This window comes from Eumetopias jubatus, unplaced genomic scaffold (genome assembly GCF_037043125.1).
Source record: "Eumetopias jubatus isolate StellerSeaLion01/CBP00866 unplaced genomic scaffold, mEumJub1_p1.0 scaffold_14, whole genome shotgun sequence".
In the NCBI taxonomy this organism is placed as follows: domain Eukaryota; kingdom Metazoa; phylum Chordata; class Mammalia; order Carnivora; family Otariidae; genus Eumetopias; species Eumetopias jubatus.
The window spans coordinates 96,741,891-96,761,942 of NW_028274820.1; the positions used below are offsets into that span (position 1 = coordinate 96,741,891).

Consider the following 20,052-nt stretch of genomic DNA (forward strand, 5'->3'; position numbering starts at 1 on the left):
GTTCTTCATTGGGTTGCTGTGAGGCTTAAATGTGATAATATAAAGCGTTTGAAAAGTGCCTAGCACATAATCAGACATAATATGTCTCTATATCTATATGTCTTTGAATTTATTATTATTATTATTATTTTCAATCAGTTCCCTGAGGTCACAAGTGAAACTAAGTTAAATGGTGACTTGGTGGGGCACCTGGGTGGCTCGGTCATTAAGCGTCTAACTGCGGCTCAGGTCACGATCCCAGGGACCTGGGATTGAGCCCCACATCGGGCTCCCTGCTCAGCTGGGAGTCTGCTTCTCCCTCTTCCTAGGCACCTCCATCCAGCTCATGTTCTCTCTCCCTATCTCTCTCTCTCTCTCTCTCTCAAATAAATACATAAAATCTTTAAAAAAAAATGGTGACTTGGTGGGCAAATGTTCAACTTAACTGGCTCTAGCCAAGGCCATGGCTCTCAATGCCATGTTAGTGGTTTATAAACAAGCGTCTACTCAAGTCCTCCCCTGGGCCCTGTAATTGAACCAACACCAACAAATACAACGGACATGGAAGAGAATTAGAAAGCAAATCCTTCCATCATTTGCATTTCCAGATTTAGATCTAAGAATTCTGAGATAAACAAATGGAGTGAATTTGGAAATGATGCATCAAAGACTTCCTCCTGTGACATGAAGAGTGGGAGCTATCAAGGATCTGCCTAACAAATGCTAGAGAGACATTTTCCTCCAGACACCAAAGAGGGGTAACAACTCAAGATGACCGAAACCTGCAATCCCCCAGAAAATGAATTGTCACCATCTCTCGATTTTAACTATTATAGGCACTGAATGCATCGTTGGTATCATTGCAAATGGGTTCATTATGGCTATAAATGCAGCTGAATGGACTAAAAATAAGGCAGTTTCCACAAGTGGCAGAATCCTGTTTTTCTTGAGTGTATCCAGAATAGCTCTCCAAAGCTTCATGATGCTACAGATTACCTTCAGCTCAACAATCCCACGTTTTCATAATGAAGACCATATATATGACATGTTCAAAGTAAGTTTCATGTTCTTAAATCATTGTAACCTCTGGTTTGCTGCCTGGCTCAGTTTCTTCTACTTCGTGAAGATTGTTGATTTCTCCCACCCCCTTTTCCTCAAGCTGAAGTGGAGAATTTCCAGATGGATGCCCCGGCTTCTGTGGCTTTCAGTGTTTATTTCCTGGGGCTACAGTGGGCTCTTCTCTAAAGACATCTACACTGTGTATTGTAACAATTCTTCTATCCCCTCCCCCAACTCCACTAAGAAAAAATACTTCACCTGAGACCAATATGGTCAACCTGGTTCTACTCTATAACCTGGGGATCTTCATTCCTCTGATCATGTTCATCCTTTCAGCTACCTTGCTGATCATCTCTCTCAAGAGACACACCTTCCACATGGAGAGCAATGCCACTGGCTCCAGGGACCCCAGCATGGAGGCTCACATGGGGGCCATCAAAGCTACCAGCTGCTTTCTTGTTCTCTACATTTTCAGTGCAGTTGCTCTATTTCTCTATATGTCCAACACCTTTGATGTCAACAGTTCCTGGAATATTGTGTGCAGATTCATCATGGCTGCCTACCCTGCTGGACACTCCATTCTACTGATTCAGGACAACCCTGGGTTGAGAAGAGCTTGGAAGCGGCTTCAGCCTCAAGTTCATCTTTACCTAAAAGAGCAGACTCCATGACTGACACCCACAGAGTACAACAGCACCCAGTCCAACCAGCTCTGCCTTTCCCTTACCTAGACCCCTCTCCACCTCCTTTGTCTCCCAAACCTGATCCTTTTACATGATGTGTTTTTTTAATAGAGAAGGCTGATTTTCATTTTTCTCTTTTGCTTCATGGGCACAATCATTGTGATGTTTGACATCCATTACCTGAGCCTTCCTCCCCTTGCTCCATCTAAAGCAGTGATTCTACACGTTAAATCTCTGGGAGAGATTTTTGGAAAATACCAATGTCCAAGCTTGACCCCTAAATCAAACCAGAATTTTTGGCAACTTAGACAATTTTGGAACTTAGACAATTCTTTTAAGTTCTCAAGGTGATTGTTTTCTAAAACCTAAAACAAAAATTTTTAAGATGCTCAGACTGACTTACAACAAGAGGAAAATTAAGACTACTTTGAAATATAAGTTTTCACCTATCAGATTAGCAAAGATCAAAAAGTTTGGTAACACACTATGTGTGATTATGGGGACCAGGCAATCTCATAAAAATGGAAATATTAATTGCTGCTTCCTCAAGTACAGTTTATAATACTCATGAAGGTACATACTTTTATTTGGCAATTTTACCTGGAGGAATTTATCTTATAGATATATTTCAGTACATAAAAATAGACAGGTACCAGTTATTTATTACAATATTTTGCATCTAAGATGGCCATATTTATTATTAAATGGAGCCACAACTAATGTTGAATCACCAATCTTCAACCTATGATAAACTCACCAAATAAAACTTATTCTACTTTCTCTTCCTATCTGTAAATAACTGGGTTAAATTCCTCCTGAAATAGAGACCCTGTTTCTTTTTCTCTTCAAGAAGATGCAGAGACTCTTCTTAAAGGGTCTTGTTTTCTGAACTTCCATGTCCATGGGCTTCTAAGACAAGATAAATAAGGTTATAGAGCAAAATGTAAAGAAGACCTTGAAATTTTGACATGTTCAATCCAGGAGAGAGATGCTACCCCTTCAATCTATCTATTCGGGGTAGGTCTGGACTTTGGGCTGCTTCGTTACTCATCACCTGTAGTGGAAAGGGCCACGCTGAGAGAAGAAAGGGTGAACTACACTCCCCCATTTCATAACCAGTCTACAGGACAATCTGTAAACATGGACACCTCTGGGGGAGTCCTCACTGGGCAAAAGACTTAACTGTGTTGGCCAGTACTCCTCACATGTGCCACCCTTAAAAGTTACCAGCAAGTAAATACGACTTGCTGTTGAAACCATGAAAGTCTTCAGGAAGGAACATGACTGTTTCAGGTGTGAGTGTTAGACATTCATCACTGTTTGTCATTATCCTTATCAAGGTTTTTGTTGCTGAAAAAAAAAGTATTTGATATTCAAAATGATGTCACGCTTCCTTGTACCTCAACAAATGGATTCTGAATAATATACCGGATGCTAAGAAAACTGGTAAACCTGTTTCGTAAACAGTCTCAGGGGCTGAAGACTTTAAGTCAGTGAGTATCAAAACATAGTTATGGGCAGCTGGAAATAGACCATCAAAGCCACCACCTGCGAGAAAATATTGATGGCAATGATGAGATTGCTCACTGAGCAGCTCCCAAAACCGAGGAACAGATAATTGGGGAAGTACATGTCACACGTCACAATTGTTTGTCACTATTTCTGGTAATGTGGTGAGGTTCATTTTCTTGTGAAATAGCCTGATTGCTACAAAGCTGTCTATTAAAAGCATCTTAACTCAATTCTCATGCCTGGCTTTTTTTTTAAATGAGATTGTCAGTACTTAGAAAAAACATAATACTATTACTCATTTCTAAATCTCCACCCAAAGATTACAGAATTAAGAAATTAGAGTTGTTTCAAGTTTATTTTTTTAAGTTATTATTATTATCAAAGTAAAACAGCTTTTGGCCAAAAAACAAACAAACAAACAAACAAATGCTGAAAAGGTCTTTTGTGAAAAGTAAGTCTTCTGCCTCACCCTGATTTCCACTTCCCACAAGCAACAGTTAAATTGATTTCTGTCTTTAGATTTTGTGGGGGCAACTTTCATAGCTCTGTATACATATGCATATGCACAAACACATGCATTGTTTTATCCATCTGACTCATCACTGTAAAAGATGAGGACCAAGTGTCACTTAATATTGCCCTCGTTCCTCCTCCCAAATTTTGAGAATTGCATTACTACTTTTAGCTCTTATTCTCATTGCTTTTAAATTATTAAAGGTCATTTTACAATGTTTTGTTCTAATATTTATAGTCAACGCCTACCAACTCTGCACTATACAAAGAATGATGGCGCTCCTATCCTTCCTTCTACTACTTCTCCCTTTTCCACCTTCTAACTTCTGAAAGCAACATGTTCCTTTTACACTGTCATATGCTATTCTGTAACTATAGTTCAGTCTTCTGTGCATTACCTGAATTTATTTTAAATGTAGAAAATCAAATAGCACTTCTTTAAAAAAAAAGATTCTATTCATTTATTTGAAAGAGAGAGTGAGAGAGAGCACGAGAGCAGGGTGAGGGGCAGAGGAAGAAGCAGATCCCCTGCTGAGCAGGGAGCCTGATACAGGACTCAATCCCAGCACCCTGGGATCATGCCCCGAGCCAAAGGCAGACGCCTAACCGACTGAGCCACCCAGGCGCCCCAATAAATAGCATTTCTTTTTTTTTTTTTAAAGCTGAGTTGTCTTTTTTTTAAATGTTTTTTTTATTTTTATTTATTCATGAGAGTCAGAGAGAGAGAGAGAGAGAGAGAAGCAGAGGGAGAAGCAGGCTCACCACAGAGCAGGGAGCCCGATGCGGGACTCGATCCCAGGACCCCGGGATCATGACCTGAGCCGAAGGCAGACGCTTAACCATCTGAGCCACCCAGGCGCCCAATAAATAGCATTTCTAATGTTGTTACTAAAACTATTATCCGACTCAGGACCAAAAAGTGCTCTCCATTATGTTCAATGACACAATCCATAGACCCAAGTAAAAGGAGACTGTTTCCAGCATAAAAACCAGATGCATTTTATTTTCTTACACTCCACTGTTCACTCAACAACATGCAAGAGTTTAGTTTAGGTTTATTATAAGCCTGCTCAATTGCCTTCCTTTATGTTGTTTAGACCACCTTCACCTCCGAGAAATAAGTATATTCCTTACCACCCACTGAAAGGAATTCAGTACTTTAATCATGGTACTCTCAGCTAGATGTAATCCACTAAGTAATTTCCTCAGAAAGGTCCTTTGGAAATGGGAAATGTTTTTCTTTTGCCCTCACTCTTGATTGGTAGTTGATTGAATATATAATTCTAGGTCTAAAATAATTTACCTTAAGTAATGGGAAGAAATTTCATTATCTTTTCACATTTGTTATTACTAATTAGAAGTGTAAAAGCAACCTGTGCCTTTTTCCTTTGTAGGCTTTTGTATTTTCTTTTTTTAGAAGTTTTTAGAATCTTCTTTTTATCCTTAGTGATTCACCAGGGTTGCCCTACAATTGTGTATAACAGAAATCTGACTAAAGTGACCATATAATGCTATTTTTTAATGTAACATGAATTCTAGAGGCTGAAAAAAATGCTCCAGGAAGTCACTAATGACCCACGATCTTTCTAGCTTCCTGTCCCGCCACATCATGTTGCTGAGGTTCTTATTCATGGTCACAGGATGGCTGCTACACACTGAGGCATCACTTCTACATTCTAGGCAGAACTGGGTCATATAGACACCCCACAGGAAATTTGTAAAAGAGTTCTTTTTAATTTAAAGTGCACACTTCCACTCTAATCCACTCTAAACAAAATCAGGGTACTTATAATGAAGAAGAGAGAAGAATGATTATGGTTTAGGCAACTAGTATCAAATGCTCCATTTGGTGAAAATTGTATAAGACCAATTCAGGGTTTATCAATCAAAAGACCATGCCTTAGTAGCACTTGCAAAATTTTCTCTTATTTCTCCTATTTTTAAAAAGTAATTTCTTCCTCTTCATTTTCTCTAAATTTGATCCCTGAAAATCCTTTTGGTCAGATTTTACGCCTCCTGGATTAAACATCTGTGTCTTTTTTCTTTTATCTTTATCATCATCGATGTATGCTCAGCATTCAGAGACATTATCTTGAATTCATCTTAATTTTACTGAAATCATATATTACCTGAATGTAATTTTAAGTCATATTTTTAATTTCTAAGTTTCTGCTTCAGGCACCTGGGTGACCCAGTTGGTTAAGCATCGGACTCTTGGTTTCGGCTCAGGTCATGATCTCAGGGCCCTGGGATTGAGCCCCACATCAGGCTCCCCACTCATTAGGTAGTCTGCTTGTCTCCCTCTCTCTCTGCCTCTCCCCCTCACTCACATGCGGGCTCTGTCTCTAAAATAAATAGTCTTTAAATAAAATAAAATAAATTTTCTTCTTGTTTCTTATTTCTTTTTAATAGCATCTTTTTCTTATTTTATGGAGGCAGTATCTTCTCTACCTTCTCTGAGGATATAAGTTCAAATTTTTTAAGTGTTCTTCTTTGATCTTTATTTCTTCAGGGGTCATTTATTTTAAATGTTTTTCTTGGTCTTTCTCTTTTAGGCTGTGAATTTTGCTCCTATTTCTGATAATCCTTGATTACTAATTCATGAAGGAAAATGAAAGGCTGCTTTGCCTAAGTAAGAATTATTTCCCAGTAGGACCGTCTTTTGAATGGAAAGGCTGATTGGGACCTCTGTTTTGTAACTGGGGCCATTCAGTTCATCAGGATTAGCTTCTGGTGGCTTTTTTTTTTTTTTTTTTTAGGTATGTGAGTAAAAAATCAGACTTTAGCCTAGAAATCTAAAATGTCATAACAAGAAAGAATTTATTCTCTGTGCAAACAACTGCACTGGAGGCCCTAGTTCTTCCTTGGAAAAGTGTTCAATTTCTCTAAAAAAGAATTGTCAATATGGACTGCCAATGGTTCTGTGTGCAGTGGTGGGAAAGGGTTGCAAGGAATCACTGAAGCAGCTATATGACAGAGAATTGTAGCAATGACTCTGGTTTTGCCCTGCCTCACTCCTACTAGCCAAAGCTAGGAAACATGCATCAAGGGACCTCAAGGCTTTCAGCAAGCTGATCAGCCACCACATTCCCAGAGGTCCACCATGTGCATATTCTGGGCATCCTCTAAGTCACTTGAGCTATAATATGCTTTCGTTGATGATCCACATCCAAGAGATGGGATGAAATCTTTAGTCTGCCCTTGCCCATCCCCACTCCTCTCTCTTAATTATTACGGGATTATTATTTTTTTTTCTCAATGGAGTCTCAGAAGAATGGGAAGTTAAATGCATTTGTTTGGTCTAATACTTAAAATCAGAAACCTTATACATAATATTTTTTTATTACACACGTACCTCTAAGCCTATTTTATTTACTTATTTTTTTAAAGATTCTATTTATTTGACAGAGAGAGACACAGTGAGAGAGGGAACACAAGCAGGAGGAGTGGGAGAGGGAGAAGCAGGCTTCCCGCGGAGCAGGGAGCCCGACATGGGACTCGATCCCAGGACCCTGGGACCATGACCTGAGCCGAAGGCAGACCCTTAACGAATGAGCCACCCAGGCGCCCCTGAGCCTATTTTAGAAGTTCAATCTTTGGTGCCCACAATGTTTTATCATGGACAATCTTGAATTGCCCAAATCTTAATTTGGGGTCATAAAAATCCCCCAAATAGTTTTCTACCGGAAATTTCTGAACTGGAACATTAACTCTATTGGTAACAGGCTTATTTTATTTTTGTTTTATGCTAATGTTTTTCTCACCTGTTAACAGACCTGCTAATTTTATCGTGACTGACCGTTTAGGAAAGTTTATCAATCCCTCCAATTGATTAAACAGTGGCAGCACCCAATTCCCTTTTCTTATTGATTTCATGGAAAATTTCCAGAAAACTTAAATTGGTGAAAGCTGATTATTGGGCTAGAAATGAGAGATTTTCATCAATAAAGTAAGTGGTCAGATACTTAAAATAAAGGAAAACATCTATATGGACCTCTCCGCATGCACTCTACACAGCTGTGTGCATGTCCTCACCATCATCTTGGGAATTTTTTCTTAAGAGCATAAGAACAAACACCGAAATGATAAAAGCGGGATTTAGTCTATCCCGGCCAACTCTAACTCGCCTGCCAAGTAGATAAAAAGACATGGTGTCCGATTCCCTGGGAAGACTTTTGCCTGTATCACCATGGAGACACTACTCCGACCATCAGGTAATGGGATTCTGTACAACAAATATAACTGAACACAAAGATGGAGCTGCTAGCACCAGGAGAGTGAGCAAGAGAAAGGCCTGACTAAGGAAGAAGAAAAGGCACCATGCTGAACATAGGTGTCACAGTGAGAGGAAAGGGGGCTGCAGGCAGTGACTCTGTAGATGGGAAAGAGAGCTGGTGACTGGTCACTTGACTTGGAGACCAGCCCAAACCACCTTCCTTCCACCTTTAAGGAGCAGCCAGGCTCAAAGCAGGAGAGAAAATCTTGAGTGAGCAGAGTATAACATGAAATGAGTTAGTTTACCCAGCATGTTTTCACCCGCCAGGTGGATTGGGGGAAGGGAAGGAGGGCTATGCAGATATTAATTACTTTTATTTATTTATTTTTAAAGATTTTATTTATTTATTTATTTTTTGACAGAGAGAGAGAGAGAGAGCGCAAGCAGGGGGAGGAGCAGGCAGAGGGAGAGGGAGAAGCAGGCTCCTTGCTGAGCAGGGAACCCAACATGGGGCTTGATCCCAGGATCCTGGAATCATGACCTGAGCCAAAGGCAGTCGCTTAACCAACTGAGCCACCAGACGCCTTAAGCTAATTACTTTTAAAATATAAGTTGCTATTCATACTCTCGGTTTGCAAAATTTAAAATTCATTCCTACTTTATGTGGGAGCTCACCTGGGATTTTGAAATAGCCACACAGCGCATATAACTGCACATAAGCCAATTCTAACCCTGGACTGGAATGTGGAGTAAAATCATCTCCAGGCAAGGCCCAGCACCAGCAAGAGACAAGAGACTGAGCGGTGGTGAGACTAGAGAAAATGGGCTCTCAGACGCCACCACTGATGTCAGAAACAGGGACGAATTCTAATGAGATTGACTTTGAGAGAGAAGAGCAGAATGCTTAAAATGCCCAGGCAGGGCCGAAATGTACTTTTCTCTCTCTCCCTGCATGCTCTCCCTGAACAAGCACCTCCATTCTCATTGCTCACGTCCCCAAAAAGGCAGTGTCTTCCAAATCTGTGCCTGTTCCTAACTCACTCCTGAACCCCAAGCTCTACCCCCAGGGTCCCCTCTCCTTATCCCCCTTTGGTCCAGATTTTTGCTAAATTAATGACTCTGTCTCTAACTATCCTCTGCCTTGCAAATGAAAGCTCTTTTGGTTTTAAGAACTCTTATGGACTGGCATTTATAGCTGAGATTAAAAATAACCCCCACCAGACTGTCTGTAAGATGTGATTTCCTGAGAACCTGCAGGCCTTGGGAATGCAAATCAGAAAAGGATCCAATTGCTACCAACACTTACCAGAGAGAACTGCCATTTGCATCTGCACTCCAGATCCTGGATGGCTACAAATAAATCAGTGGCTCATTCAAACCAGAACCAGGCACAGATTGAAAGCCCTGGTGGAGGTGGATTTGGAAGGAAGAGTGAAAAGGACACAGCTCTGGAAACTGGGACTGATCAGTCCATGTCGCTGCCAAAATAGAAAGCTGGGCAGTGTATTCCCAGGTATCTAACCCTAGGTGACCCTGAATGTTACGGGCAGCATTCCTTCAGCTTAGTGAGTGTGGTTTCCAACCGCTAGACCTCTAGTCCCACCCAAAGATACGTTCCTACACTTTTGTTATCTACAAAAGTCTTTCTAGGGTCATCCTTGCCCGTGGCCTGGATACGTGTTCAGGCCTGGAGCAAAACAGAAGTGATTTTACTGGAAACATGGTGATATCATGTGATAGTAATACCTACCGTGGGCACAAAGTAGAAACAAGAGTCCAGTTTTATCTTGCTTAGGAAACAGATTTTCCTGAAATCACTTCTCTCCACACGCCTGAATGTGGTAATTCCCTTCCCATCACCTTTATCTGGCTCCCTAAATATCATTTCATGTCATATCATAAAATATCAGTTAAAGGATCAAAAACCTGTTTCCCTTAAGATTCTAATCTCTCAAATTCTGAGCTGGTTTCCTCGAAAGGACTGTGTGACCTCTGTTCTGCTACTTCTCTGGTCTCTATTAAACCTCCCCCACTTAGCAATGCCACAAAGGCTGTCTGCACTGGTCTTAAATAAGCTATGCTATGCTGCTGAACACATGACCCGAAGGTCTTTGGTTTTAGGGAACACACTGAAGTATTTAGGGATGAAGGGGCATCATATCTGCAGCTTCCTCTCAAACAGTTCAGAAAAAAAGTAATATGTGTGTATATATATTTAGAGAGAGAGAAAAGAAGCAATGCAGTAAGATGGCAATACTTGGGCAATCTGGGTGAAGGGTATGCAGGAATCCTTTGTGCTCTTCTTGCAACTTTTCTAGAAGCCTGAAATTAAGTCCAAATAAAAGTCAAAAGAAAGAAAAATGACCTTAGCAGCACGGTGAGCTTTAAAGGAAATGATATCTGTGAAAATATGCTCTATAAAGTGCTGTGTAAATGTTTTTAAACTAAAAGTTATACTATTTAAGCTATCCACTTAAATTCATTTTCCTTAAAAATTAAAAGAAATTTCAATGGCTTAAGAAAACACATATTTATTCCTCACACATTCAAAGCCCTCTGCAGGCCCAAGCACTCCATGGGTAGCTGTACTCCATGCAGCGTCTCAGGGATCCAGGCTGCATAGAGCTAGTAAGCCACTGTTGCAAACAAGACTCCAGAGGCCACCTCAGCAGATGTCACTTACGGAGCTGTCCCACTTGCTCCTCGGTGCCGGAGGGAGGATGTCACACGTCCCCTTCCACTCACAACTCACCAGCCAGAGCTAACCATACAGTCCCAGCTGACTGTGAGGGGGCGGGAAATACAGGGACTGTCATGCCAGATTTGTGGAACATTCTGGTCTTGGTTCCAGGATCTCCTTGAGCTCTCATTTTCTGCTGAACAAAAAACACTTTCTCTTTCTCAAAAAATGTGAAGAAGGATGGGGCTCAGAGTGTGACTGTTTGCTAAATAAAGTGAAATAACAAAAAAAAAAAAGCCACAAAAAATGCAAAGAAGGAAAGGGGGAAGAAAGGTACATATCTAACTTTATTCCCTCCCTTCTCTTCATATCAGCGTCCCAGTGCTCCAACTTAGACTCCCTACCTGACTACCAGTCACAGAGAGGAGGTGGCTCTGCATTCTTTATGCCACCCTTCCTCAGAAATGTAGTGGCTTATACTTGTCAAGATAGAAAATGTTCCTCTTGATCATGGGGATCAAAGACTTGGGGTCTTGATTGGAGAACAAATGAAGACAGCATTAAGGACAAAGAAAGGCAAATAGCAAAGAAGAAGCATTTAAGCATTTTCAAGATCCACAAATATTGATCAATGCCCACTTTACACCTAGATTCTTTACATTTAATATTTGCAACATCTCTTATTTATACCCATCCAAGCTTCAGCCACCTTAGAACAGACATATTTGAAAATCATAGTACAGAACCAAAGGTATTTGTGAAATGAGAGCAAAGCAATCTCTTCTGGGGAAATCACAGGATATAGACAACCTCCCCTTCAAAAAAACCGAGTGCAGAGCACAAGACTAATAACGCCTAGCATACAGACAGGGGAGAACAAACCTCCAGGGGTAGGATAAAGAAAGTGACCTTAAGGCAGGGAAGTAAATGAAAAAAGCACAGGCTCCTTGGGTTTTACTGTATTTACGCTCCCAGAGACAGGTGTTTTGGCAGCTCTTGGAGAAGATCTGCATGAGCTGGGTCCACGAGCTCACAGGTCACAGCAGCATTTCTCAGCCTCACTCACAGAATAAGGACAGCTCTATTCCTCCCACCACACACCTTAAAGATCTGGCACCAAAGTAGCCTCCTTGCTTTTTCTGTCACAACTCAGAAGTTTAGAGTTCCCTGCACAGAGCTAACCTTCTCCATGATCTCCTGTGCCACTTTTGGAAGTAAATCCATGTGACAGAGCACGGAAGCACAGACACAGAAAGGCAAGTCTTTACTTCCTCTGTCCTCTGTCTTTCGGTCTGCCCTTCCCTCCATTTCCCATCCCTCCCGCCTTCTCTCCCTCTTTCCTTTCCTGTTTCTTTCCTTCCCTCCTTCCCTCCTTCCCTCTTTCTCTCCTTCCCTTTTTCCCTTCTTCCTCCCTCCCGTCCTTCCAATTTTCCTTCCTCCTACCTTTCCACCTTCCTTCCTTCTCTCCTTCCTTCAACAAATTACTTATGGAGAGCCTCACATGTGGCCAGGGACAATTTCTTTAATTTAGAAAATGAGACTTTACTACATTCAACTTAAAAGTAAAGAGCACCTGTCCCCAGGTAGATTGCTACAAATACATGGAAAGAGACAGAATCCAGTTTCAGTTGGATACTTCTGCCCACCTACCTAAGGAAAAAGAAGAAAAATCCGGGGTCTTTTTTGTTGCCAGACAATCCTGGGTAAGACTCCGGGCATGAAGACAGCATGAGGGAAGCACATAAACAGCATCCTACTTCCAAGATGGGCAGCGCACCTGGAGTAGAGTTTTAAAAGTTCATTCCTATTTAGAATCTAGAGAAAGATGAATTCTGCTTAAGGCCCTGCCCCCTTCCCATCTCTCCCCATGTCAGTCTTGAGTGTGGTTCCTCCCTCTGGACCTGCAGCTCTTTTCAGGGGTGGGCCCTCTTCTCCTGCGTTATAGCTCCCCAAGGTCCTATACTGCCATGGAAGACACAAAGTACCCATTTGCATTATTGCATTACCTTCACTACCTGCTCCACTTTATCTTGACTAGTCCACTCCACTCAGACACATCAGTGACTCTTTTCCTGCACAAAACACACATCCAGGGGCACCTGGGTGGCTCAGTCAGTTAAGCGTCCCACTCTTGGTTTCAGCTCAGGTCATGATCTCAGGGTCTGGAAATCGAGCCCTGCATCAGGCTCCGTGCCGAGTGTGGAGCCTGCTTGAGATTCGTTCTCTCTCCCTCTGTCCCTCTCCCAACTCACGTGTGGACCCTCATGCACGCTCTTTCTAAAATAAATAAACAAATCTTAAAACACACACACACACACACACACATCCATTTTTGGTGCTCCATAATCTCCCCTCCAAAATTTTTCTTCACCCCCTTGACAGAGTATGTTTGTTATTTTTGTATTCTTTAAATGGTCATTATAATTATACATAAATAAACCATATATAATACAAAACTGGAGGTAATTTTGGTTTTAGACTGATTGCCACTCAGAGTTTTGAATCTTTGTGTGTGGCCTACTCTGCTTTGTTTCGTGTCCCAGGAGAGAAGGAAGCAGGCTCATCCAGCCATGAGGGGAGAAACCTGGGTTTGGATATCTAATTGGTGTCCTCAAGAAACCCATGAAAGTTTTCCAGTTATAGTTTTAGGGTTCAGGCAGGCCTTACACTGACATGCTGGGAAGCACTTTTAAGTCTGACTCAGAGCATGGAGCTACAAGCTGCATCCCTCTCCATGCGAGGGCCATATGCCCCAGCTTCTCCTGCCAGCACAGATTTGAAACACTGTCTGCTTGCTCTTACCCACATGAACGTTGGTAGTTATCAGCCCAGGTCTGTCTACCTTTTTCGCATTCTTTTCTCTCCTTCCTCTACCTCTCTCCTCAAATTTCTAGGCAAGAGCAAGATCATCCAACGTTCCCAGGAGAATCATGGCTTTCCTGAGGCCCTCCACCTCTTGGCCTCTGGGTGCAGACACATTCAAACTCTGCCCCCTTCCCCTCTCTGAGAAGAGCTTCTTCCCAATCATGGGGTGATGCGATAGAATTTTGAAATCCTCTCTCCCCCAAAACCCGCTTGCAGCAGGTTTATTCAGTGAGCTGGATTCTATGAGGGACTGTGAGCAGTGACTTTTTCTCTCCGCATCACTGCCTTCAGTTTTACTGATTAACGGCCTCTTTTCTAGCCATGAGTAACCTTCCAGGTAGAGCTTGTGGCTTTCCAGACAAGTGGGGAATTAAAATAGCATAATTTTCCATTAAAATAAAAGTTCCCTCCCACAGTAATCAAAACCATTATCTCCCAAATGATTTCGAGGTCTCTCTCCAGCTAGACCTGAGCACACCTCCGCACTCGGTTCCAGCGATGGGGAGGGATAGGGTGAGATCTCTTTTTCTCACCCTCTTTTCCCACTTACTCGGCAGCTTCCAGCTTCTGGGAGGAGGCAGGAGGAGAAGGAAGTAGAAAGCACAGGGTCTTACTTAACTTGTGCTGGTACACCTGGCCAGTGTCCTCTGGTTGGCGTAATACTGACTGTGGTACGCAGAATGCCCTCCCCAAAGATGTCCACGTCCTAATCTGTGAAACCTGTGACTATGTTACCTTCCATGGTAAAAAGGGACTTGGCAGATGTGAGGAAGTTTAGAACTTCCAGATGGGAAGATGAAGCTGGACTATCCAGGCGAGCCCAGTGTAATCAAAGGGTCTTTATCAGAGGAAGGCAGGAGGGTCAGAGTCAGAGAAGATGTGATGCCATTGCTGGCTGGGAGCGGGGAGCCAGGAACGAGGGTGGCATTGAAAAGCTGGCAAGGAAAGGAATTCTCCACCAGAGCTCCCAGAAGGAATGCAGGCCTGCCGACACCCTGATATTAGCCCAGTAAGACCCAGGTTGCACTTCTGACCCCCGGAACTGTGAGATCAGAAATGTGTTGTTTTAAACTATTAAGTATTTGGTAATCTATTACAGCAGCAATAGGACACTAATAGGCTGATGTGTGGGACTCTTTGTGGGATTTCTTTGTGGGGTTACTTCTCAACCAGGGTCAGTTTTTGACAGGCCCCTCCCCACGGGACATTTGATAATGTCTGGAGATATTTTAGACATCACACCTGGGGGGCATGCCAATAGCATCTGGGGAGTAGAGGCCAGAGATGTCAAGTGTCCTACAATGCGCAGGACAGGCTCTTACAACAAAGAAATATCAGGTCCAAAATGTCAGTAGTGTCAAGGATGAAAACCCTGATCTAAAGCAAGCAATGAACTCTTTGGCCTCTTGTCATCTCTCTCCTGTCCAACAGACAGCATCTCTCCCACTTCCAAGAGGGTCCTTTCAATATAGCTCGAGCCTGATTCACTTCTAGGGGAAAGCATTACCCTTCTTTGCTCCATCAAACCCTGGCAGTCAGGCATCACCTACACTGCCCACCAGTTCTCTCTGCTCTGCCATTAGCAGCAACAGTAGGCAGCCTTTTCCCTTCTGGTTTCACCAGGCAGGAGTCAAACATCAATCTCTAGATTGCTATTGCCTTCTAAAACTGGGGCAGTGGTTCTCTACCCCACTAGAGTAGGGGGTAATTTGCCCCCCCCCCCGCCACCCCGGGAGCGTCTAGCCCTATCTGGAGATATTTTTGGTTGCCACAATTGTGGGAGGTGGGGAGATGCTACTAGCATCTAGTGGGTGGAGGCCAGGAATGATGCTGAACATCCTACAATGTACAGAATAGCCTTTCACAGAAAAGATTTATCCCCGCAACAGGTCAAGAGCACTGAGGTTGAAAAGTCCAGCTCCAGGAAGTCCAGGGAAGGCTCTTTGAAGAATGCTCTTGCTGTCTGCTCTGATGAGCAACAAGGGCAGGTGGATGAGTAAGATGTTGGTCTCCCTTTCTGCCAAGTGTCTTGATTCTACCAATAATGCCCTGGGACCTCCCAACTCCCCTTATCTTTGTTGGGGAAGGGGAGGACAGCATTCTAGAGAGACAGAGAGGAAAGAAGCATATCTCCTCTTACACAAATTCCTTTTGAAGGATTCTCTTTTATGTAAGCCAGAGACAGAAGATGATTAAAGATTCTGTCTCTAGATTATATGCTCACTTATCACCAACTGTATTCCACTTGGAGGGTTTAGCCAACACTTTAAGGCCCTCATTTAATATCCCATTACGCACCATCTGAAAGATGTTTAGGCATGTTAGGGCTTCGAGATTTCCCTGGCAATTCTTCAGGGAAGCATTGCAGGCAAGCATTTTCATTAAATAATGAAATAATGCCTTTCATTTTCTGAATGTATCTTTCACACAAATTTGAGGCACTGGAGTAGAGACACTCTAATATCATCTGTATAAGAGCAAGGGTATATACAAACAAAAGAAGAGTGAACAGGGAGTTCAGTGGGGTCTGTGAGCTTCATCCATTCATTCATTCAAATATTCTGCTCAAATGTTGATTTCCTGTTGAAAGCTTCTCTTGACAAAGTGTTTAAATAACGCACCACCTCCCTTTGCCCATTTTCTCCGTCTGATCACCCTACTTTCTTTTTATTGTGAGGTAATTCCATGCCATAGAATTCATCCTTTTAAGTATAAAATTCAGTGGGTTTTAGTATATTTACAAGAGTTATGCAACAATCACCACTGTCTAATTCTGGAACACTTTCACCACCCTAAAAGGAAATCCTGTTTCTTTCACTTATTCCCAATTTCTCCCTCCCTAATTCCTGTCAACCACAAGTCTGTTTTCTGTTTCTATGATTTGGCCTATCCTGGAAATTTTGTATAAGTGGAATCATGCCATATGTGGCCTTTTATGTCTGGTTTCTTTCACTTAGCATAAATATTTTCAAGGTTTATCCCAGCTGTAGTATATATCAGTGCTTCATTCCTTTTCATGGCTAAATAGTATTCCATTAAAAGGATAAACCACATTTTTAATCCATTTGTCAGATATTTGGGTGTTTCCCCTTTTTGGCTCTCATGAATAATGCTGCTGTGAACATTCATGTTTAAGTTATTGCATGGACATATGCTTTCAATTGTCTTGTCCTACCTAGCAGTAGAATTGCCGAATCATATAGTACCTCTGTTTAACTTTTTGAGGAACAGCTGAACTGTTTTTTACAGTGGCTACAAAATTTTACCTTCACACCAACAACGTATAAGGGTTCCAATTTATCCAAACCTTGTCAATAATTTTAATTCTTTAGTTTTGTCATCCTAGTGAGTATGACGTGGTATCTCATTGTATTTTGATTCGCATTTCCCTAATGACTAATGGTGCTGAGTGCTTTTTTCATGAGCTTATTGGCCACTTGTGTATCTTCTTTAGAAAAAACCGTCTATTCAAATCCTTTGCCCACTTTTTAAATTGGGTTGTGTTTTTATTGTTGAGTTGTAACATTTCTTTCTGGATACTTAACTCTTATCAGATATAGGATTTGCAAATATTTTCTCCCGTTATGTGACTTGTCTATTCACTTTCTTGATAGTACCTGTTGAAGCACAAGAGTTTTTTTAATTTTGACAAAGTCTAATTTCTCCAGTTTTCATTGTTTGTGCTTTAAGTGTCATATCTGGGAGCCACTGCAGATCCAAGGGCACAAAGATTTATACTTCTGTTTACTTCTATGAGTTTAATAGCTTCAAGTCTTAAATTTCAGTCTTTGATCCATTTTGAGTTCATCTTTGTATATGGAGTGAGGTAGAAGTCTTAACTTCATTCTTTGGCCTGTAGATATTCAGTTGTAGGTGTTCGGTTTTGAAAGGACTATTCTTCCCCCATTAAATAGTCTTGGCACCCTTGAAAATCAATTCTTTACTTTTTTATGGTAGTTATCATCTGAAATATCATGTTTACTTGTTTATTTTCTGGCCTTCCCAAACTCTCTCAATCCCCTTCCCCTCTTCTCCTTCTCCTTGCCCCCCAAGCAAAACTAAACTGTAAGATTCATGAAGACAGAAATTTGTCTGTTTACTATTTATCTCCAGTGTCCCGGACATAGTAGGTACTTACGTATTTGTCCAATGAATAGGATTACAGTTTTGTTTAGAAACAATGGTCACTGTATGTATCTCTACCTCCTAAGGGCAGGAACTCATTTAAGTTGGGAAAAAAAGGTGAGCACTGGGCCTAAGTGAGCTTTCATCACCATTTCCTGGATTGGATAAGAAGAGCCTAATTAGGCAGGTAATTACCCATTAGTAAAGAGAGGGCCTGCAGAGAAGTTAATAGAAATCCAAAGGCAAGAGTAAAGGGACCACCCAAGATGCATTACCTGATATTCCACATTACCTGGTATTCTGGTAATGAGCTCAACAGGTGAGTGGCCTTAGGCAATTCTCTTCCCTGCCTAAGGCCTGCATTCTCTCATCCCCAACACCAGCTCCTGAGTCACCTGTAGTATTGGTATTCTAGTATTCTCATGTTCCAGAGTCTTTAAAAACAGGCTCTGTGCTCTGTGGTCAACTAAAGTTAGTCTATTTAAGGAATGTAGTTTTTATTTACAACTTATCTTTCAAAAATAAATATTAACAAAAAAGATGCTTTATTAATAGACAATATGAGTTTCCTCAAGAAAACTGTCTGGCCATGACCATAACTTTGACCCTGAGTATAAAGATTCAGAGGTCTCTCTAAAAGTGGGTGGGTAAAACTCAGCCAACTGCCCAAAATAGAAAAGGGTTTCAAAGGTTTTCTAGAGTTTTTTTTAAATAAAAAAGAAAGACCATGCCTGCCCACTAGTGGAAAAAATAAGTAATTGCCCTATTTTCCAAGAAGGATTGCCAGGTTCCACCTTATGGTGAAAACTCAGCTAAGCTTTAGAGCCACCACATAACTGCCCACACAAGACACGCATTGAAGAGGTCCCTGAAAACTCCAGGGTCTAAAGAAGCCAGGGACGTGAAAATCTATGGGGTGAACATAGAAGAGGTAAGAAAAACAAACCAAGTGCCAGGAGCATAATCAAACTTTATTTTTCGGAACTATGATGATGACCATACCACATAATGCATGCACATATGATATTGACTAGTGTAACTTAAATTCAAAATTGGGAAAAAAAACAGATAAAATAGAAATATTTTACTTTTAACATTTCCTTTCACAACTTGTTAACTTTTGTTTTGGAACAAGAAATCTGCAACTTTTTCTTTAGCCTGTCATTGTTAAATCTTGTACCAAGTTCAGTGTGAACGCAGAATTCATCCTTGACCGGTAGTCTTGACTAGGAGTGATACTTAGTCTTACTTTAATAACTGAAAAGAGCTATTCCACAAACATAGGCATTTCCAAAGATTTTTAACAATCTTTGCCCAATTGTGCAGATTGTTGCAGGAGTTTGGTGTTCTGGTGTCCCTGTGCTAAATGTCCAGTCCTGTATCTCACTGCGGATCACCTTCCACACTGTAGGTATGAAGAGATAAAAGAGCACTGGGCAGGGGGAGGTCGTCTTCACAGAGCTGGAATCAATAAGCTACTTGGCATGCCGTCAGCTTTCAGTCTAACAGAATTTCTATCACGGGGTTCAGACCACAGTTCTAGAACTAATTCTAGCACAGAAAAGAGGACCAAATAACACTATGCCAGATAACTTTCTCCATAATGTTTTATAACTACAGTGGGTGCCTTTGCAGGGCATTCAGAGTGCTTGCCAATTATGGGATAACAATCTTTGCTGCTTACCATAAGCAGAGATTTTTTTTTTCCCTCAGTGATGAGGCATGAGCTCATTTCAACAGTTCAACACCTCTCCTTAGCTTTGGCGTTGGTTGAGCCTCCCAACCTATGTGCAGTGAGAAGACCGCTGTGTTAGGTGTCCAAATCACTCAACAGTGCCTGTGACACTCCATGGCCCAAGCCCCAGGTGAGATCCAGCTTACAGGTAGTGAGGTCTGTGTCCGTGATGGGTTCCATTGATAACTTCTAGCAGAAAGCAATTCCTGCCGAATAACACAAATGAGTAGAGGTAAAGTTGTGTCCTTGCATGACTTGCCACACGGAACTTAAGTTTTACTGCAAGTCCAATATTAGCACCATCTATCCCAGGAACATCATCTATATTAAATTGTTTGAAAGTTTCCTCTGTTACAAAAATGAATTTCTTAATTACTTCCCAGTGTTATGCCTGTCATGGGCACACTGTCTAAAATATTTTCAGTCGTATAAAAATTCTCAAACCCAGTGAATAGAGCTAATTATTACATCTAAGTATTACTAAATATGTACCCTCATCAGCTGCAAAAGCAAATGTCACAATGTTTAAGACTTTTTTCACACAACTTTTCTTTTTAATTTCCTAACCATATTTCTAGTACATTAAAAACAGTGTTTCTGATTACACTTACATTCGCACATACTTATATCTTTTCAGGACCCATGATTTCCATCACATTCAGTAGACACTCTCTTTTACAACTTG

General features: G+C 41.4%; 2 protein-coding genes across 2 annotated transcripts in view; one reads left to right on the top strand and one right to left on the bottom strand.

Moving 5' to 3' along the window:
• Positions 1-750: 750 nt before the first annotated feature.
• TAS2R39 (taste 2 receptor member 39) lies at positions 751-1,709 on the top strand. Its single transcript, XM_028106184.1, is given in 3 exon segments — positions 751-791; positions 793-1,297; positions 1,299-1,709. Coding segments are annotated over 3 exon segments (957 nt in total).
• Positions 1,710-18,672: 16,963 nt separating this feature from the next.
• The window catches only part of LOC148162552 (uncharacterized), a 52,065-nt gene continuing 50,685 nt past the window's right edge, over positions 18,673-20,052 (bottom strand). Inside the window, exon 5 of the mRNA XM_088018395.1 lies at positions 18,673-19,573. Coding sequence (XP_087874521.1) covers positions 19,510-19,573 — 64 coding nt within the window. The 3' untranslated portion in view covers positions 18,673-19,509. The remainder of the gene's footprint in view (positions 19,574-20,052) is intronic.